Genomic DNA, 20,452 nt, shown 5'->3' with positions numbered 1-20,452 from the left:
TAATCTGTACACCAAAGCGTTTATTGGGAGTGGGGTGGGGCAAGGCAGGATTTACTCACAGAGACAGACACCAAGACGTGACCCTGCCCCAGGAACAACCCTCTTCCCCCAGCCCCGCTCCCTTTCCTGGGATTCTGTAACTTCTCTCACATACTCCCCCCTCCCCAGATTTCTACGTTGAAAGAGGGGTGTCTATGAGGGGAAGCACCCCAGATTTGGAATCATTTAGCCCCTGAGGGACACAACAAATGGCCACTGAGAAACCGAGGGCAGTCTGGAACCACCCAGGAGAATAAAGTGCAAGGATTTGGGGGGGGGGGGGGAAAGGGAGATCCTGAAACCACCACAGGGGGGAAGAGGTGGCCTCCAGCCACTAAATTAATAGCTTTGAGCAGCCACTACTGAGACCTGAAAACTGAGTCAGAAAAAGAGCACAGGGTGAGCAGAGCCATTTTGGCCATTTCCCTGGACATTGATTGTACTAAGCTAAGGACAAGGCCCGGCAAAGTGTGCTGGTGAGGGGACGAGGGAAGAAAAGGGGGCGGGGGGGACTTGAAACCGCCATTTTCCTTCAGAAACGCTGGTGAGAATCAGTCCTGGGAATGGCGGCATTGATGATTGGTTAAACCAACTTGGAAAATGCAGAATGGTTACGCGAGCCTTGGAACTAATAGAGGACTACCATGAAGTTTTCTGAGTAGGGGACCACCTGAATAATCTCGGGGTAGCCTGAGAATCCCTGGGGTCTTGGGAAAAGGGGTGAAACCTCAAAACCACAAGAGAGAAAGAGGTTGAACTGTCCATCCAAATAAAGCCCTGAAAGGGGAGATTTGAAACCACACAGGCAGAACAAGCAGAGAACAACTTTCAGGGGTGTTTGGGTATCCTTGAAACTGCCAGTGTGCAGCAGCTTCACCCTCCGCAAGAGGCAGTTGAGAAGGAAAGAGGGCTGGTCGGACAGCACTGGGAACAAGGGAAGACTTGCATCTTAAGCCTGAGGCAGGAGAGGAGTGGGGCTCCTCGACACTGCCGTTCAGGCTGGAGGTGTATCGAGTGGAGGTCCTGGAAACTGCCCAACAGTGGGAGGCACGTGGTCAGTAGTCCCGGACAGGGGGTGGGGGCCTCGGAGGCTGAACTGTGCTGTGTGTGGCCCCATAGGAAGGAGGGGGCGCGGGCGGTGCCCCCGGGGGCTCAGCCTCGTCTTCCATTTCACTTTCGTCACTGCCAGCCAGCTGGTCGTGGCCAACAAAGCCACACTTCTCCTCGCTCATCTCCTCCGGCTCTGCCCACGGCTGCTTCTCTCCCGAAGCAAAGACCCCATAGAAGATGACACCTCCATAGTGCACCAGGGAGGCTATGAGAAACACGTACTGCCACTCCTCCCGCGTCTGAGGGGCAGACAAGGCAGAAGGTCAGAGACGGATGGGTGCGCATATATCAGTTCAGGGACTCTGCAGGGTGACGCAGGAGCATAGCCAACATGGGCTTCTTGTCTTTAAAAATACACATATTGGGGGCTGAAAGATGATGGCTCAGAGCTTAAGAGGTCTTATTGCTTGCTTTTGCACAAGACCCAGGTTCGGTTCCCAGCATCCAAACAAGGCAGCAGCTCTGGGGCCTCTGTGGGCTCAGAACTCACATGCATATGAACACATTTAAACGAATAGGAGGCCAGGAAGCAGAGGCAGATGGATCTCTGTCAGCTCAGGGCCAGCCTGGTCTACCGAGTGAGACTCTGACCAAAATATATATATAGAGAGAGAGTTGGTTAGGTGACTCAGCAGGTACAGTGATGCCAACGGTACAACACCAGCTCTGTCCCTGGCACCCGATGATGGAAAGAGGAAACCAACAATGTTCCCTGACCTCTCCACACATTCCATGCCACAAATTAGCTCAGTCACATTAAGTTAATAAGAATTAATTAATTAATTAAAATAGATTTTCTGTAAGAGCTAAAAGAAAATCTCTGAGTTCGAGGCCAGCCTGGTCTACAGAGCTAGTTCCAGGATAGCCAGGGCTACTCAGAGCAACCCTGTCTCAAAAGAAAGAAAAAAAAGGAGAGATAAAAGAAAGCAAAGAGGGGCTGGAGAGATGGCTCAGAGGTTAAGAGCACTGGCTGCTCTGCCAGAGGACCTGAGTTCAATTCCCAGCAACCACGTGGTGGCTCACAACCCTCTGTAATGAGGTCTGGTGCCTTCTTCTGGCCCCCAGGCATATATGTAGGCAGAATGCAGTATAATAAATAAATAAATAAATAAATAAATAAATAAATAAATAAATAAATTTTTAGAAAGAAAGAAAAAAGAGGAACATTGGGGCCGGGCAGTGGTGGCGCACACCTTTAATCCCAGCACTTGGGCGGCAGAGACAGGCGGATTTCTGAGTTCGAGGCCAGCCTGGTCTACAGAGTGAGTTCCAGGACAACCAGGACTACACAGAGAAACCCTGTCTCGAAAAACAAAAAACAAACAAACAAACAAACAAACAAAAAAGGAACATTGGGTATCTAGAAGATTCCAGGCATTCTCTGGGAGGGCTGTGCTAACCTTGTGCTTGGTCATTGCACCCACGATGATGGGGCACACCATCCCAGACAGTGTACCTACGCCATTAGAAATGCCCATCAAGATGCTGGCATAGCGAGGGGCGATGTCCAAGTGGTTCACGTTAAACCCTGGTGGGGTATCAAGGTAGCAGATGTCATACCAAGTTCCTAACTCAGATAACCTACTGAAATGCTACACCCACCCCAGCCCGGCACTTCTGGGACACTCTTCCCCCCACCCCCCAAAATTTATTTTTACTAATGTGTATGGGGGGAGGGGCAGAGATGTGAAAGTATGCATGCAGTCCCCAAAGAGTCCAGAAGAGGGCGCCTGATCCACTAGCGCTGGAGTTATTGGAAGTATGATAGATGCTGGGAACCAAACTCCAGTCCTTTGCAACAGCAACAAGGGTTTTAACTGCTGAGAGACATCTCTCTAATTCCCGAGAAACCCATTTCAGGGCCTGAGCTGACTCCAGTATCCCAAGCTGCCCATGTCAGGTTCTCACCAGAGATGGCAAAGCCACTGAAGCCCACAGCCAGGACGAGGAAGGAGATGGCCACACCCTTGGAGTGTGAGTATCCGACCACCAGCAGCAGTGTGGCTTCCATCCCGAAACCTGAAGAGGGTCATGTCACCCAAGTGCCCATTGTGACTCCATTGGCCACCTCGCCAATGGCAGTTTCAATCTCACTCCGACCCCCTTCTAGTCACCTCTGACCTACAGCAGACCTGACCCTGGTTCCTCCAAACTAGAGTGGGTGCTACTTCCCCAAGACCCAACCTAATCCATGCCCTTTGGTGCTCTGCCTCAAAAGGGTCCACTGTGATCCCACCTTCTGACTAGGCCACAGTCAATACCCAATATCCCGTCTCTGAACCCTCAAAAGTCACTTCTCATAAGGAAGCTCAAGACCTCAATCGTGTCTCTATCGCTCCTGTACCCCACTCTCAACTGATCTTGCTAGGTTCCCACTCACAGCCTAGTGTCCCCAAGTCCCCAGCCATGGCCTGTTTCCCTAAAACTTCAATTATGGCCAGTCGCCTGTCTCCTCGGCCCTCCCCACTCCCAGCCTAGTTTAAGTCTGGTTCCACCTAGCCTCGTGAAGGTCGCATCCTTCAGGTCTTCTCTACACCATCCAGGTCTGCCTATCCTTCTACATGGTGGTCTCCAAACCCTTACTCACTCAGGATGGATCTGATAAGCCCCGCCCTTGGTCCCGCCCATGCCCCGCCCATTTGTCCTCCCCTTTGTACTCTGCTCCACCCACTCACCCCCGCAGTTCATCAGCTTTCGCACATTGGTCGTGGACATTATATGACGACTGCGCAGAAAGTCGGCGATCTGGCCTCCGATGGGTACGATGATGGTCATGACAAGGTGAGGCAGCGCCGACACCAGCCCCACCTGTGAGAGCAGGTGAATGGGCAGCCACCACCTCCTCATCCATCCCTGCCTCGGCACAGGGACGCAGGCACCCTGTCTCTCACCCCCATCGAGTCCCCTACTCCTGCACCCCCACCTTGCTGATCTCAAAGCCGAACACCTCTTCAAAGTAGGCGGGCTGGGAGATGAGGAGCAGGTAGAAGGTCCAGCTGCGGCAAAAGTTGGCGACGATGATGGCGTAGACGGGCATGGACGTAAAGAAGCGCCTCCAGGGTGTGTTAAACTTCTGGGGGGGGGCAGGGAGCGGAGGGGAGAGGAGGCCATGCTAAGACAGATACCAGGACTTGGGAACTTCGTGTCCCTGTCGGGACCCCAAAATAGTTCACAGAGGGCTCTGAGAATGGGCCTCTCGTTTCTCCTGAGGACTTAGGAATTCTAAAAACCCAGCCTTAAGGTCTCGTGTGGCAAGGATGAAGGATGGGTCCCGTGTCTCCAGAGGCTCCTCAGGTTTCATGATAACCCATAAATGGTGAGCCCAGTAAAATTTCTATTCACTCACCCCTCAAAGCCACACCCACAGCAATATCTAGCAAAACTTCACATTCTTTACCCTCTGCTGTTTTCAACCAGACCTCATGGGTGGCTCTAAATCACCCACCTAGTACCTGCCGTTCCTAAACTCCATTCCCACCTAATATGGAATCTAGCCCAGCTATTTTCTTTCTTTTCATTTCTTTCTCTTTTTTTTCCACCTTCATTTTTTTTTTCAGTAATAGGAATTCACACTAGGCAGGAACTCTTTCATCGTGAAACACCCGCAGCCCCTCACTAGGGGATTCTGGAAAAATGATCTGCCACTGAGCTAAACCTCTAACCCAGTTCTCAATTTTGAAACAAAGCTTCAGGAAATGCATAGCCTGGCCTTGAACTCATTTTATAGCCTGACTTCGAACTTGCAATCCTCCTGCCTCTGCCCCATTTGTCCCCAGCCTTTTGCTTAGCTGTTCTATCTTCTCTGAGTCTTTGCACAGGTTTGAGCCAACACACACACACACACACACACACACACACACACACACACACACTCCACCCCAGTCGTGTGCTCTCATGACCAACCGTGACAGGGTTCATGAGCTTAGCACTCTCTCCGATGGCATCCTCGATGTATTTGCGCTCCTCCTCCGAGATGCTGGGGTGCAGTGCAGGGGACTCGTAGGAGACAAGCAGCCAGAACAAGTACCAAAAGATCCCGAAGCTGCCTGAGGGGGATCAGTAGGGAGATGGGTGTAGGGTAACATCCGGACTTGCTCAGTCAGCCCCAGTACCATCCAGAACCATGCATCTGGGTCCCTCACCATAGACATAGAAGACAGAACTCCATCCTGAGTACTGCACCAGGACCCCAGCCAGCGGCATGGCAACCACGGCCCCAGCATAGGAACCTGAGGAGACAATGAGGGTAGAGAACAAACCTAGACCTAGGTCTTTCCTAGATCCAGGAGAGCAGCCCCTCATGCCTGAAATCTCTGCCACACCTAAGATCACAGCTCAGTCCCCTTCACCCAAGAGCTGGTCCCCAGCCCCTTCCTCTCACCGCAAAAGGCTGTGGTCGCCAGCCGACTCCGTTCTAAGGGAGGGGCCCATTTGCTCCAGATGCCGTGGCAAGCAGGGTATGTGACCCCCTAGGGAGGGAGCACCGAGGTCAACAAGAAGAGGTGGAGTCAGAGAGGGGAGCAGGGCTAATGGGGCGTGTTTTACCTCCACCAATCCCTGAAGGATCCTCACGAAGATGACACAGCCATAGTGAACACGGGCTGCTGAAGGGATCAACATGTTTAGGGTGGAGGTAGCCACAATGGCAAAGCCAAAGACCCTGTTGAGAAAGATGGGGGGAAAAAGAGTCTAGCCACGCCAGATAGAGTGAGTTGTTCATGTGCCGCTAGCCATCCAGCCTTCCCACCGCTCCTAGGATTTGTCCATTTCTGCCCACAACAGGCCCTGTGTTTCACAGAACTAGAGGCTGTCCTCAAACAAGGACCCTCCCAATTTCCCAGAGCCAAACCCAAGACCACATCCTCTAGCTCCACCACACACAACTGCAATTTCTGACACCTTGAGACATCACCACTGTACCTGTTGGCTGCGAATTTTTGGCAGATAAATCCTCCAGGAATCTGAGTGACAATGTAGCCCCAGAAAAAGGAGCCATGTATGAGGCCGACAGTCTCTGGATCCCAGTTGAACTGGGCTTTCTGTTGATCAAAATACACATCAAACTAGATACTAGATGGCCTCCAGATTCTACCCTCCACCAATCAGTACCCATAGACTTAGCACCTCAATCAGCAACAAGATGCTCCGCCTTCTGCCCAAATCTACCAATCAGAGTTCAGTGGAGCTCTGCCCTTCTATGTTGCTAGTGCCTGTCCTACCACTTCAGCTATGGGTGCTGCTGCCTAGAAGCTTGGTTCTACTTGCTTGCTTACCTCAGTATCCCCTCCCTGAATATCCCCAAGTGTGGGGGTGACTGCCTCCTGTTTGGGGACAGACCTGTATGGGGTCTAGGCAGGGCCAAGAAGCAGCTAAATTAGGGGTGTTCCCAATTATAGTGGAGCAAAGGACAGGGTTTCAGGTAAGCCACAGACCAAACCAAGATTTTTTTTTTCTCATTCAAGGACATAGCTTGTATAATATCCAAGTTAAAATAACATAAACCTGAGCTTGGACGAGGCTTTAAGTGTGGGCCAGAACTAATCAGGTGGACACAGGCAAAGGTGAACTTGGAAAAGAGCTTGAGATAGCAGTGAAATTATTCAAGAGTGATCCGGGAGCATAAACATGGGCACGGCCATAAATGAAAGGGCTAGAAGGTCCGAAACAGGCCATAAGTAGCGAACCTAATGCTAGCGGGTTTTTTTTTTTTTTTTTTTTTTTTTTTTTTTTTTTTTTTTGCAATCTGGGGTGGAAAGGAGGCGGAGCTTCCTTTACATAAGGGCAGGGCCTGAGGAAGCCAGGAACCGGGAGTGGGGTCAGATCTGTAAGGAGACATGGAAGGGCAGGACCAAAGGGTAGTAACTGGGAAGGAGTGAGACCTGGACCACGGACAGTGAGCAGGGCTCGCCCAAGCAGTTACCTGCACCACAACGTGGCCCCCGCGGTGGGTTGTGCTGTTGTTAACCATGGACACGATGGCCACGCCCAGGTTGCAGCGGATGCCAAAGCTTATGCAGAAACCCAGACCGCTCATGATGGCGATGATATAGCGGCGAGGGAGGCCAAAGCAGGTGCAGTCCACCACAGGCGGGTCCCGCGAGTGCGTGGTCACTGGGCGCCCGTCGGCACTCAGCTCCAGTGTCTCCGCGCCTTCCTGCCGCTTCTCCAGTAACCTTCAGGGAAGCGAGAAGCAAAGACTCAGCAGTCTAGGCACCTCCCCCCAGTGACACAGGGGTCCTAGGCTTAACCTTGCTTGGCTGCCCTCACTATGATTCAGGCATCTCTGTACCTGTGTTTCCCTCCCTCTGTCCAAGAACTCAGAGTTCCCTCTCCTCCCTGTGACACAGGAGTGCATGGCAAAACCCACGTCTTTTGCCAAACTCAGAATCTGAGTCTGAATTCCTTCCAGTTCCTGGAGTCCAGGCCACCAGCTCTCTCCTGCTCCAACTCTGGGGTCAAGATCTTCAGTCTACTCCCCAATCCTCCTTTATCTCTCTCTACTAGGGAGTTATAGATTCTACACAACCCTTTGGAATCAAAGAGCAGGTGCCTGCAAGCCCCCACCGCAGGGCTCCAAGACTGTCCCCAGCCCCCTCCAGCAGATGCAGATCCAAGTCTATTTGAGTCAGCAAAGGTACAAAGGAGAGCCCTGCGCAAAGGTGTCAACAGAGCAGATGCTTCCGAGCCATCTCGGCTATATATATCGACCCCTCCCCCTTCCATCTCCCCCTGTGGTTGCCCTGCCCTGCTTCCAAGCCCCAGATGTGGGGCTGAAGTCCAGCTAACGCTGCCTGAAGCCCATTCCCACAGATGCGGTTTGGGGGACTCCCTCGTGAGGTGCCGAATCCAGCAGTCCGGCTTAAGTATCCATCCCTGGGGAATCTGGAGTTCAGACTGTCAGCCTAGGGGGCAGGGAGGGGGAGTGATAGCTGGTGTCCTGGCAAGGGACAGATGGCCCTGGTAGGGAGATTGGCGCATTCATTCCCCAGCGTGACTCTCGCCTCCGCCCGATCTGCATCCAGGATTGAGTCTGTGATGATGGATAGGGCTCATGGAGGGGCTGCCTCCCAGCCAGAGAGAGGCTGCTGGAGACGGGAGAGCCTGACCTGGAGGCAAGAGGAGAGAGACCAGAGAGATGGGGGTATTGCAGCGATGAAAGACAAAGAGCTGTGGAGAGTGGGGCAGAACCATGGGGAGTAGCCAGAGACTGGGGCGGGGAGACCTAGTGAAGATGAGAGAGAGAGAGAGAGAGAGAGAGAGAGAGAGAGAGAGAGAAAGAGAGAGAGAATCCAGAGAGTAAGAAACCCAGAGTGGGAAGATGACAGAGACCTAGGGAGAGAGGGTCAGAGAATGAGAAAAAGGGAGACAGAGACTCGGGGGCGAGAACGTAGGAACTGACAGGCAGTAAGAGACGTAGCTGTACCAGGAGGAGAGCGGAGAGAGGAGAGCGCCTCTGATGCTAGAAAATGGGGAGATGAGGACACAGCGACGACAAATGATCTGAGACCATGAAGTGCCTGAAGTGTGGGGACATTTAGTGTTCAGTGTGGCCCTTCTGAGGCGGGTAGGCAGGCAGGGGATCGGGCTGGCTCCCAGGAAGGGGCGAGAACAGATGGAGGCGAGGGAGATGGGGACGGGGGAGGAGAGAACAGCCAGACGGGCTGGAGGAGGGGGGAGGGCCAAAGAACGCAGCCGACAGCCCCACACTGAGACTTAAGGAAGTGGGGAGGGGCAGGAAAGAAATGGGGTGGAGTCGGGCGGTGATGGTGGCGGCACACCCTTTGATCCCAGCACTCTGGAGGCAGAGGCAGGTGGATCTCTGAGTTTGAGGCTAGGCTGGTCTACCGAGAGAATTCCAGGACATCCAAGCCTACCCAGGGAGGCTGAGGCAAGAGGATTGCTGCAATTTCAAGACCAGCCTGGGCTACAGAGTGAGACCAGTAAGGGAGGGTAGAGATGTGACCCAGTTGGCACAGTGTTTGCCTAGCATGTAGGAAGGTCTGAGTTCCGGCCACAACACTACAGAAGCCAGGGATATCAGCACACATCTGTAATCATAACAGAGCCAGGAGGATCAGGAGATCAAGGCCGTCTTGGCTATATAGTGAATTTGAAGCCAGCCTGGGCTACACCAGACTTTGTCTCAATGAAACAAAACAAACCGTATGGTGGTGCTCATCTTTAACCACAGTACTTTAAGGAGGAGGCAGGATCTCCGTGAGTTCTAGACCAGACAGGTCTACTCAGCCAGAGCCTGTCTTAAAATTAAAAAAAAAAAAAAAAAAAAAAAGGAGGGGGTACCGAGGGTAGAAGGAGAGAGGGAATAGACAGTAACCAAGAGAAAGAAGGAAGAATGGTAGAGGGAACATAGCCTGGGTGCTGGAAATCAAACACCCCAGGGTAAATCACAGGGATGAAGACCCCACCTGCTCACCTCATAAAGCATTGGCCAGTGAGACTGAAGTTTGACCCAGGGTTGATTTCTGATATTTGACTGCCTCTGAAACTATAGGTGTGAGTGTAACCTCTGAATTTTGATATTTGTTATTTATATTTGATGTCAGATTTCTCTAAGGATTCTGAGTATCATACTAGATTTTTTTTTTTTTTTTAAATAGTCACTACACAGAGGAGTTCAAGTGTGGCCCAGTGATATGAGCCTGTAATCCTACTATTTGGGAGATGGGGGCCAGATGATCAAGAGTTCAAGGCCAGCCTGGGCTGCAGGAGACCTTGTCTCAAATAACGAGAGTCCCAGAATACTCCCATCTCCTCTCTGGATGACCCCAACTAGGCCAAGGATTTGTGAGTGTGTGTCGCTTGGGTTAGGGTGGAGATTCCCCAAGGAAGACCATACCTCAACTGCTCCCTAGGTATCCGTCTCTGTCTTCCTGTGCCTTCCGCAGTTTACTTGTCTCCTACTGTAGAACTAGGAAACTGAGACTCAAAAACAGATCTCACAGGTCCAAGGTCACACTCCTTCTGTGGGCCTGATCCATTCCTGGCCTCCAGCAATGCCCTGCCCAGTGCCTGGCTGTAAGAAGCAAGAACCCCTGGCTCCTGGCTCCTCTACTTTGTCCAAAGTCACTCTGGGTTACCTGGTCCAAAAGAACCATCCTCCCCCACTCCAGAGCCAGCTGCACTCATCTCCAGGAGCACCCATAGCTCTCAGCTCTTGTATGGGGCTTGGGAAGGAGAATGACCGGTATGACATTAATACCCCCACTGTCAAAGTAAACTCTGGATTTTGTTTGCAAATAAATGCTTGCTTCCCACTCCCCAACTTTCTGCTGCTTCTCCTGCCTCTGGGGTCTCTGAGTTTAGAAAAGGGAGAGACTGGAGACCCAGAGTGGAGATGGAGAGGCTAAGGGAGGGGGCCTGAGGAACACCTGCCTCCTGCTGTCCCCCCCCCAGCCCCCTCCACCAGCACATCTTTCTCTAGCTCCCCTGACTTCACGCTGGTGTATTTTGAGAAACTCGTGAAAGGAGGCGAGAAAAAAGGGTGGGGAGGGGCTGGGAATTGGAAAATGAAGAGGTGACGCTGTCTCAGCTCCCCCTCCACCACTCCCCCCCACACTGCCACATACACACACTGCACCTTCCTTCCTTCCTTGCCCCCCTCATCCCTTTCATGTTACCAGAGGGTGGGGTTAACTTTGGATCTAGGAGGTGAGCTACAGTAAGCTGGACTATCACACCGGGCTTTAGACTCAGGCGGCCCAGTAAGATGCACCGAGGGACATGTAATGGTGGACTGGAGCCCTGTGTGGAGGAAGCAGGGTCTGAGGGCACCATGCCCACGAGGCCATCTCCTCCCGCACTGTGGATAGATATTTTTAGGCTTCTCAAGAGCTGAGTAATTTCTCTGACTTGGAGCCAGAGCTGGGGTTGGGGGTGAGAGGCTGGGAGGTGTCCAGGCTACCTCAAGGGACACTGGGGTCACTGGAATCATGGCCCTTGGTGGGGACAAATCTTGCCCAGTTCCAGCTTATATCCCTTGGGAAGACCATATTACCCCCAAGATTAATTTGGTTTTGTGGCCTTGAAATTCCCTTCATCCCCCTCAACCCGGAACCTACGATACCCTAGTTTTTCCCTCCCAGCTTAACCCCCCTCAAGGACAAGAACCAACAGCCCCAATCCGCTTTAGCTCCAGATTAAATGCCTCGAGGGACAGAACCTGAGAAAGAGGAGAGATGGAGAGAGTCAGGCTGGGAAGAGAGCAGTGAATAGTCAGAGATGCTGAGACAGATCAAAGTGGGGACCAGAGGTCCAGGGAAGAAGAAGAGAGGCAAGGGGATGCGATGCGAGAGTCAGAGTCAGGACTGATGGACAACCAGTGGGCGCCCGCATTGGCTCCTAATCAGAGAGAGGGTACAGACACCCAGTGAGAAGAAGGACCCAGAGAGAGGAGACATATCTAAAGTAGAAGACAGGTGGACAGAAATCCAGAGAATAGAAGGGATACACAATCCCAAAGAAAAGTCGAGCCCAAGGTAGGGTGAGGTGCGGGGGGGGGGGGGGGTTGGGGGGAGGGGGAACGATGATGAATTAAGCAGGGTGGAAGGACAGCATTGACAGGACGGAATCCTGAACAGATGGGTGGGCCTCCCCACACTGTGTCTGGGTGTCGCCTCTCTTCTCCCTCTCTGTCCGTTGCTCTCGGATGGAAAGGGGACATCCTCATCCTCACCATCCCAGGAACCCCACCAGGCTCACCGGTGCAGTCTCCCCAAGGCGCGCCCCGCTAGCTTCCGAAACTCCTCCTGCCGGAACTCCATGGTGGCAGTGCCCACGCGGGTCCCCTACCAATCCCCCCGCCCGCGGGCCCGGGCGGCCGCGTCCGGGATCCCGGGGTCCGCCCCGGCCCGGCCCGGCCCCGCAGCTCCGCTCGGGGGGAACCAGGCTGCGAGTGCCCGCTGCCCAGGGCTGTAGCGGACTCAGCGTCGGGGCGGGGCGGAGCATCCACGCCCACCCAACGAGGCCCCACCCCTCGAAGGAAGGACCCGCCTTTTTTTCTCCAACAGGCTACCTGGAGATGCTAAGCCAGTCCACTATGTAGCTTGTCTTGCAAGCTAGACCTTCTCTCCTTCAGCTCTCCCATCCTAAAGCCTCCACCTGTCCACCTCAAGGCCACGTCCCTGGGTTTGAACTTCGAGTTGCCTCGCTCCCCACTATAATACACTCCTCAGATACTCTGCCTGTCTAAAGCTCTTTGAGCCTCTCCTTTCCAGATCTCTCCGCTGCTGAGCAGCTCTCTTCCCCGTCCGACCTTTGGCTTTCTCTCTCTTGTTCTCCCTTTTTCTTGTCTTAAAAAAATTTTTTTGAGCTCCACACGCCTTTAATTCCAGCATTCAGGAGGCAGGCAAGCAGATCTGTGTGAATTCAAGGCCAGGCTGGCTTCCAGGACAGCCAGAGCTACACAGAGAAACTGTCTCAAAAAAAAAAGAAAGAAAGAAAGAAAGAAAGAAAGAAAGAAAGAAAGAAAGAAAAGGAAGAAAGAAAAGAAAAAAAGAAAAACGCCACCACGGCTATTTTTTTTAAGTTTAATTTAGGTATGTGGGTTTTTGCTAGCATATTATATATCTGTGTAATATCTGTATACCTAGTGGCATTAGAGGCCTGAAGATGACATGAGATGATGATCTGGAACTGGAGATGTGACCTGCCATGTGGGTGTTGGGAACTGAACCCAGGTCCTCTGGAAGAGCAGCCTATTACCGCTGAGCCATCTCTCTGGCCCCTCTTTTCCTTTTTTTGGCCATACTGGGAATAAGACCCAGAGCCCCACACATACCAGGTAAGCCCACCAAGCTACATCCCCAGCCCTCCCTCTGTAGCTCAGGCTGCTTTTTATGAGGAGCTGGGGTTACAGGCTGTGCCGCTGGACTGGCTTTCTCACTTTCAGATTCCACTTTTACCCTTGGGTTCTACTGCACTCCATCTTTCTCTCCCTGGGTTTCAACTCCTTCTCCTTTCATCCTTTTGAACTCTGCTAGCTACAACTAGATTCGCCATGACTGCACTTTGTGCCCCACGATTTCCTCCTCACTTCCCAAGAGTATGTCAGGCTCCCTAGACTATGATACTCTCTTTAGTCTGGGCCCCATCAATTGGGTCCCTTCCCCCCAAATATGTCCCTCTATTCCTGCATACTTGCTGTCTGTGTTGTCTCTGCCTTCTGGGCCTGGCTCCTCCCCTTGAGTCTGTCTCCTAGCTCCATGTGTCCCAGTGGCGACTTCCACTCGGGCTCCACGATCTGTCCTCACCCACTAAGTCCTTTCTCCAACCGTAAATTCCACTCCCATCCTTTGGGGGTAACCCCAACTCTAAAGTGGCCCTGAAGCACTCCAAGCCAACGCTCCGGCCTTAGCAGGGTGTTGGTTTCCCCACCATCTCCCCCACCCACCCACGTGTCAGGCTACAAATGCATTTGGGATTAAATTTTCATGATGCGGTCCAGGAAGGGACCAGCGAAGCCGACCAAGCAGCGGGCGGGTGCGGAGGGTCTCAATTCTGACTGATTGATTGACAAGTCCTCGGGGAGGAGGGCACCAGGCTAAGCCGCGCAGACGCGCCACCTGGTGGCCGTGGAGTCCCGGGCTGCGTGCGGAGGAGGCGTCCGCGGCTCATGGCCAGGTGTGAGGGAGGAGCAGATGGTGAGGAGGAGGGAGTGGGAAGGGGGCCCTGCCGCTGCCAAATCCCGGGCTGTCGCCCGCACCATCACCATGGCGACGGAAAAAGGAAGAACGCACCCAGTCTTCAAGCTTTTTCAGGACCTGGAAACTAGACCTTAGGTTGCCTAGGGAGGCCCTCAGCCTGGACTACAAGCCCCAGTGGCCTTTGCGATTGGAAGTCAGTCCGGCGCTCCAGCATCAACCGATGTTTCTGTTCGCCAGTTCTAGGAGATACAATTTTAGCTAAGAAGCCTAAGGCTTCCTTGCGCCCTCACGTGGACAGAGGTCACCAGTTTGCTTGCTCGCATCCTGGAGAAGGGTAGACAAATCTCACTGTACAGACTTATCTTCTTGCCTCAGCCTCCTGAGAATGTCATTGCAGGCATATCCACCATGTCTGGCTACTGAACAGGCATCCTTCTGACTTTACTAACGTTTCTCAGCAGTTGTACGGCAATGTTTTCAATTTTGGATTATTTATTTATTTTGGTTTTTTTTTGAGCAGGATCTTCTCTAGACCGGCTGGCCTTAAGCTCACAGTTATCAAATGCCCAGCTTAAAGGCATGATCCATCACGCCAGGCTTTTATGATTAATCTTTAAAAATTATACATAGCCGGGCAGTGGTGGCGCACGCCTTTTAATCCCAGCGCTTGGGAGGCAGAGACAGGTGGATTTCTGAGTTCGAAGCCAGCCTGGTCTACAGAGTTCCAGGACAGCCAGAGCTACTCAGAGAAACCCTGTCTCGAACCGCCCCCCCCCCAAAAAAAAATAATTATATATAAGCCATGAGTGGTGGCACATGCTTTTAATCCCAGCACTTCAGAGGCTGAAACAGGTAGCTCTCTGAATTTGAGGTCAGCCTGCTCTACAAAATGAGTTCCAGGAAAGCCAGAGCTACGCAGAGAAACCTTATTTGGAGAAGAAAAAAAAAACTAAAATTACATATATATTTGGGGTTGGAGAGATGGCTATGAACATTTGTTGCTCTTGCAGGGGACCAGGGTTCAGTTCCCAGCACACCTATGATTGCTAACAGCCAGAGGATCTGGTACCTTCATCTGAACTCAGGAGCTACCAGACAGTAAAACACACACACACACACACACACACACACACACGCACACGCACACGCACACGCACACGCACGCGTGTACAGAGAGAGAAAGAGAGAGAGAGAGAGAGAATATATGTCTGTCTATCTGGCATCCTCTGTGTGTATAGCCACATGCTCAGGCCAGCATGCCACGGTGCACTTGTGTCTGGCACCCTCTGTGTGTGTAGCCACAGGATCAGGCTGGCATGCCACGGTGCACTTGTGGAGGTTAGAGGGAAACTTTCGGCCGTTACTTCTCTACCATGTGAGTCCCTGATGGACCTCCAGTCATCAGACCCAGCAGCAAGTGGCCCTACCCACCACGTCTGGATACCAGGTCAACGTTTTTAATATTACTGTTTGTATTCTCCGTCTTCCCTCTGCAGGGCCAGGGAGCCAGCCTGACCTAGGACAGAGTCTCAAAGCACATTTGAATCAGCTTTTGGCACTGGAGAGATGGCTCCAGGGTTAAGAATACTTGTTGCTCTCACAAAGGTCTCAGGATGCCCACATGCTAACTCCAGTTCTGGGATTCCACACCTTGTAAACGCTACAGAAACCAACCACACAAACGGTGCACAGACATTCATGCAGGCAAAATATTCACAAATGTAAAATATATAAATCTAAAAAAAAAAAAAAAAAAAAAAAAAAAATCAGGTTTCAACAAGTACAAACAGCACCTGACACCTTACCAATATAATATATATTACAGTGTAGGGGTAGAGGCTGGAAGTGGCTCAGCTCAGCTCGGTGGAGTTCTTGCCTAGCACACATGGCATTCTGGGTGTGGTCCCCAGCTATATAAACCAGGATAGTGCAAACTTGAAAGCCCATCACTTTACGAGAGGCAGGAGGATTATAAATTCAAATCCTCGGCTTCAGGAGAAGTTTCAAATGAGCCTGGACTACATGAAACCTCTTTTCAAACAAACAAAAAACAGATGGGGGTGCCATGAGGTATACAGCTCAATGGCATGACAAATGTAAGCCTAGCATTGCTTGTTTGGTCTGGATGTTTGAGACAGGATTTCTGTGTGTAACCCTGGCTGTCCTGGAACTCACTCAGTAGAACCCTGGCTGTCCTGGAACTCACTCAGTAGACCAGGCTGGCCACATTCTCAGAGATCCACCTGCCTCTGCCCTTGAGTGCTGGGATGACAGGTGTGTGCCACCACTGCCTGCCCAGACCACACTTGGCATGAGAGACCCTGAGTTACATCCTCAGCACCAGAAAAGGGAAAGACTGTTGGGAAGTAAAATGGAGTGTCCTAAAAGAGGGAGCCCAGCATGCTGGCCAGGAGGTAGTGAGGCCTGGGGGGTTGGGACTTCAACTTGGGGGTGCCTGTGACATGAAGCTGGACACCAAGAATGGATAGTTAACAGAGTATGGCGCAGGAGAGCCTAGAGACACTGCTTGAGTTTGACTGCTTAGAGGTCAAACTGCATAAGCCCCAGTCCCAAGAGAACACCCACTGTACTGGGGATAGTCATTTTGCAACTTCCCACATGACATTCTAGAGAAGGCACTAGAACTAGGAGAAGCAAGAGTCGGTGGTATGGTGGGACATTTATTCTGGGGACTGCTGGACGTCCATGCAGGAAGAGCCTTGTCTAGGAAGGAGGGACCAGAGCTGAGCCTGGATGCCGAGACGTTCTCGCTGGTATAAGGAAGTGGGATAGGAAAGAAGTGGGTTAGCTCTGGAGCCCAGGGGAGCCCAGTAAAAGACAGGAGTCCAAAGTGCTCAGGAGGCCATGGCCTTGAGAAAGAGACAGACTTTGGGGACACTGAGTCAGAGCTGGCGTTTCTCTTCCCTTCCTCCCTCTGTGCATCATTGCCTGGAGCAGGAGAGAACTGGAAACCTGTTCACTTCTCTTAGGAAGACATCAGCTACATCCGGAAATGCAGGACACGCTGGTCAGGACGATGCGGCCAGGAGGGGCATGGACACCATCAGTTGCTGAAAAAGGAGAGAGAATGAGGATTCAGAACCCAGAGCTCTCAAGCCCAGGACTCCAGGTCGACGCCTCCTCCCGCAGAGCCAGGGCTCCAGGTCCCTACAACCTAGCACTTGCTGAAGCCCCTCTAGGTACCTTTCTCCTGTGGTGAAAAGCAGCCCTGGTTGCCTCGGTATTGATCCGCAGGGGAATGGAGGCGTCCAGGTGGTACAGCTGCTGGGGGCCTCCCATCACCAGGCGGTTCTCTCCTATCTCCAGTGCCAGCCCTTGGGCTCCATCCTGGCGATGAGAGAGTCAGCCCACGCCCCTAGCATTGGGAAGCCATGTCTCCAAGGTCCGAGCATACATGGTTATGGCTTCAATCCCCAGCACAAAAACAATGGGGGAAAAACCCAAAGGACAATAATTCTAAGTCTCACGGAGCTCAAACCCAGGACAGCAGCAGCTGCAGCTGTCACATTTTCTAGGCCAAAAGAGGCAACTGCACCACTGCCTCAAGAGATAGAACCCAGACCAGTCCAGGCCCCAGTGTCTTCCTTCAGACCCAGGAGTTTGGCCCATAGACCTCCTTCTTCAGCCCTGGGGTGTCCACCTGCTCTTTCCCCTGACTAAAGTGCCTGCACTCACCAGTTTAGGAAAATGCCTGCACTCACCAGTTTAGGAAGGTTAACTTCAGCCAAGAGGAGATCAGGAGCTTCCAACCACAGGCTCAGGTGAGGCCGCTCTGGGCTGTGTGGGAACAAGTGTAGGCTGTGGGTGACCCTCTACTTGGCTTACTGTCCCTTTCTCCCTCCACCCAGCCAGGTCTCAGCCCTAGGACAGTCATTAGCCCAGATGTGCTCAGATGTGCACGATGGCTCACCCATGCTGGGTTCCCAGTGAGTCACTGGCATCCAGGGTCCCCAGCTCCTGGATCCGTGGGCGCTGTTGGGAACGGATGTTCTGCTGTGAGATGGAGCCCAGGAAAGACCGGTACTTCAGCATGCGCCATTCTGAGGGTGCAGAGTCAAACATCACTGAGGTGGACCCTCAGGTGATGCTCCCCGGTCCACAGAGGCTGGGCCACCTTCCTGAAAACCTTCCATCCTGACCATAGCAAGCTTGACTCTAGGCAGCCCTACCCACCTTAGCTCTACCCTTCCTGGTGAATGCACCAAGAAACTCCCCTACACACACCTTGCAGGCTTCTGGCCTCAAACCATCTTGGCTCCACCTCCACCCTCATTCTATTTTTTTTGTTGTTGTTGTTGTTTTGTTTTTTGAGACAGGGTTTCTCTGTGTAGTCCTGGCTGTCCTGGAACTCACTCTGTAGACCAGGCTGGCCTCGAACTCAGAAATCCGCCTGCCTCTGCCTCCCAAGTGCTGGGATTAAAGGCGTGCGCCACCACCGCCCGGATCACCCTCATTCTAATAAGCTTCACCTCTCCTGAAAGCTAGTCAAGGAAATCCCTGACACACTGAATTCACCTCTCCCAAGTGTAGCACCCAAGATTCCTGGTCCCTCCTGCTCCTCACCAGGATTTAGCTGTAGGCCGTACTTGTCCTCGAGGCCCTCCCTGGCAATGGTGACCACTAGTTCCCGCAAGAAATCACTGTTCTGAGGTTAGAGAAAAAACAGATATGATGGTGGGGGTGGGGCTGTGGCTGGAGGAAGCATACTGCCAAGGTTTTATCCCTACCACACACCCCACCTGCATCCTCAGATAGAAGTTGCTATTGACAGCGACGTCATAGGCAGTACAGCCCTGGCCTTCTGTGGAAACAAAGAGGGAATGAGGTCCCACAACCTCCATGGAATACCCATAAGGAAAACTTACCCAAGGACCAGAGACCCAAGACACAGGAAGTGAAAGACAGCATACACTTTCCAGACAAGTCAGACAAGGTCCTTCTTGGCTTCTCGGCTCACATCCAGGCTGCAGACCACACCACCAAGGCAGGGCCTGGCCCAGCAGCTCCAAGGATGATGCCCTCACTCTAGCCCACCTAGTTCTAGGGATCGCTATTCCAGAGCCCCTGACTACCCACACTTCCAGTCTGTCCTGACATCACTGTATCCTCCAGACACAGGCCCTTGTCATCTTTCTATGTAGTCCAGGCTGGCCTCTAGCTCCCAGCAATTCTCCTGCCTCAGCATCCTAAGAGCTAAGATTACAAGAGTGAGCAACCATGATCAGCTCACTTGTCATCTCTGCCTACGACCCTCTTTTCTGTTTTTGCCTAAGTAACTCTTCAAATCAGACTGGCACTCTTCCACATAACCCTCTCGGAAACCTTCTTCAACCTCAGTGATGAGCCCAGGGCATGCATGCTCACTCCAGTCCTGAATCACTCACACTGGAATTATGTTTGGACCCCTCTGGCTCCCAGTGCTGACTGGAAGCTCCTGAGAAAAACAATGTTGGGGGAGCAGACTGGGTGTCTTCTGAGGGCACTGACTTGCATCCAGCTCAGCATGTGGCTCTCCCAGGCTCATGGGGATTCGGAAGCCAGCTTGGTCCTCTTCCAGCATCTGAAGCAGCTCGTCCTCAGTCACGTCCACCGGGGGAGGGATGGAGGGAGAGTGGCAGATGTTGATGAAAACCTTTCCTTCCGAAGAGTTGGTCTTTATGCAGAAACCTGCACGAGTGCAGTTATCTTGGCCATCTGTCCCTGAGCTGTCACGTTCTCACCCACCATCTCCCTTTTTTGAGACAAGGTCTCTCACTTTACGCTCAGGCTGGCCCCAGACTTGGGAGACTTCTGCTTCCTTAGATCACAGGCATTCATTTCTTCCCCTCTTTTAATTACATGCACCTATTTTGCATGTGTGTGCATGTGTGTGCATGTGTGCAAACATGGCACGGCTGGAGTATGTGATGGTCACAGGACGACATTCAGGACTCAGTTCTCTCGGGTCCCCAGGCTAAGTGGCAAGCACCTTTACCCTGTAAGTATCGCCCTGCTTTCACACTTCGGCTCTGTCCTCCCCTCTTTCTATTCCTCTCTGCTTCTCTCAGGCACCCGACTCTTTCTTACGTTGAATCTCCACTTCCCACTCTGCTCTCTGTGGTCCAGTGTTTGTTGGTGATCTTCCTGCCTGTCCATTCACATAACTACTCTTAGGCCTTTGTACCCAACTATGATCTGTCACCTTCACCCTGTGTGTCCTGCCTCCAGCTTCTCCTGACCCTCTCCCATCCTCCCTGGGGTATATTACCTTCCTATCTAGCTATCTACCTACCTACGTATCTAGACACAGCATTTCTATCTGTTTCTCACCAGGCTTTGGCTGGATCTGTGTAGATTCTGGCCTGGCTGTCTGGGCTTGCTGGAGCTCTTTGGAAGCCTGTGGGGAAAAAAGTAAACAACCATCCAGTATAAGTCTGTGAAGTCAAACCCCCTCATCTGCTCCTCAAACGACTATAGGACAACTCATATGTGACAGCTCGGGATCACATGGGGTACTGTACAGTCTAGGCCCCCTTTTATTTTTACAAGAATTCCCAAGTTCCCCCAACTTCCATTTCTTTTAAAACCTAGTAAACCTTGAACCAAATAACTACAATTCCCATAGGGCTCCTTGCTGCCAT

The 20,452-nt window shown here is 52.3% G+C and overlaps 2 protein-coding genes and 2 long non-coding RNA genes across 13 annotated transcripts in view; 2 read left to right on the top strand and 2 right to left on the bottom strand.

The window, feature by feature from the left end:
- Positions 1-3: 3 nt before the first annotated feature.
- Slc17a7 (solute carrier family 17 member 7) lies at positions 4-12,079 on the bottom strand. 2 transcript variants are annotated; one of them, XM_034506271.2, is made up of 13 exons: positions 11,869-12,079; positions 7,070-7,322; positions 6,423-6,497; positions 6,070-6,188; positions 5,695-5,809; positions 5,531-5,618; positions 5,292-5,378; positions 5,053-5,195; positions 4,073-4,222; positions 3,825-3,957; positions 3,058-3,168; positions 2,550-2,677; positions 4-1,388 (listed from the first exon to the last, which is right to left on the bottom strand). In XM_034506271.2, the coding sequence occupies exons 1-13, from the start codon at positions 11,928-11,930 to the stop codon at positions 1,095-1,097; spliced, it is 1,758 nt and encodes a 585-aa protein (XP_034362162.1). In that variant the 5' UTR covers positions 11,931-12,079; the 3' UTR covers positions 4-1,094. The 2 variants fall into 2 exon arrangements, with proteins under 2 accessions (XP_034362162.1, XP_034362152.1); XM_034506261.2 differs by lacking the exon at positions 6,423-6,497 and having other exon boundaries at positions 11,869-12,078.
- LOC143442283 (uncharacterized) lies at positions 9,447-17,761 on the top strand. 2 transcript variants are annotated; one of them, XR_013110323.1, is made up of 3 exons: positions 9,447-11,645; positions 16,802-17,011; positions 17,681-17,761. It is a non-coding gene; the product is annotated as an uncharacterized LOC143442283 (long non-coding RNA). The 2 variants fall into 2 exon arrangements; XR_013110322.1 differs by lacking the exon at positions 17,681-17,761 and adding an exon at positions 17,511-17,593.
- The window catches only part of Pih1d1 (PIH1 domain containing 1), a 5,851-nt gene continuing 1,871 nt past the window's right edge, over positions 16,473-20,452 (bottom strand). For 4 of the 8 annotated variants that reach the window (XM_034501526.2, XM_034501528.2, XM_034501525.2 and 1 more), the window contains exons 3-10: positions 20,142-20,208; positions 19,320-19,499; positions 18,572-18,633; positions 18,396-18,477; positions 17,743-17,872; positions 17,534-17,609; positions 17,016-17,187; positions 16,473-16,882 (exon numbers count right to left, since the gene is read on the bottom strand). In XM_034501526.2, the coding sequence (XP_034357417.1) occupies positions 16,809-16,882; positions 17,016-17,187; positions 17,534-17,609; positions 17,743-17,872; positions 18,396-18,477; positions 18,572-18,633; positions 19,320-19,499; positions 20,142-20,208 (843 nt within the window). In that variant the 3' untranslated portion in view covers positions 16,473-16,808. The remainder of the gene's footprint in view (positions 16,883-17,015; positions 17,188-17,533; positions 17,610-17,742; positions 17,873-18,395; positions 18,478-18,571; positions 18,634-19,319; positions 19,500-20,141; positions 20,209-20,452) is intronic. The other 4 variants (XM_034501530.2, XM_034501532.2, XM_034501529.2 and 1 more) reach the window with 2 other exon arrangements.
- LOC143442287 (uncharacterized) overlaps positions 20,190-20,452 on the top strand; it is a 513-nt gene continuing 250 nt past the window's right edge. Inside the window, exon 1 of the long non-coding RNA XR_013110329.1 lies at positions 20,190-20,323. This is a non-coding gene — a long non-coding RNA (uncharacterized LOC143442287). The remainder of the gene's footprint in view (positions 20,324-20,452) is intronic.

Source organism: Arvicanthis niloticus, chromosome 1, assembly GCF_011762505.2.
Source record: "Arvicanthis niloticus isolate mArvNil1 chromosome 1, mArvNil1.pat.X, whole genome shotgun sequence".
NCBI lineage: Eukaryota > Metazoa > Chordata > Mammalia > Rodentia > Muridae > Arvicanthis > Arvicanthis niloticus.
The sequence above is the reverse complement of the archived record's forward strand: the minus strand, read 5'-3'. Positions and strand labels throughout refer to the sequence as shown.

Coding starts and splice junctions, on each gene's coding strand:
- Slc17a7 (XM_034506271.2), bottom strand. CDS start 11,930: ATGGAGTTCCGGCAGGAGGAGTTTCGGAAGCTAGCGGGGCGCGCCTTG. Junction 7,323..11,868: donor GCCTTGGGGAGACTGCACCG/GTGAGCCTGGTG, acceptor GCTTCCCTGAAG/GTTACTGGAGAAGCGGCAGG. Junction 5,619..5,694: donor TCCTTCAGGGATTGGTGGAG/GTAAAACACGCC, acceptor CTCCCTCCCTAG/GGGGTCACATACCCTGCTTG.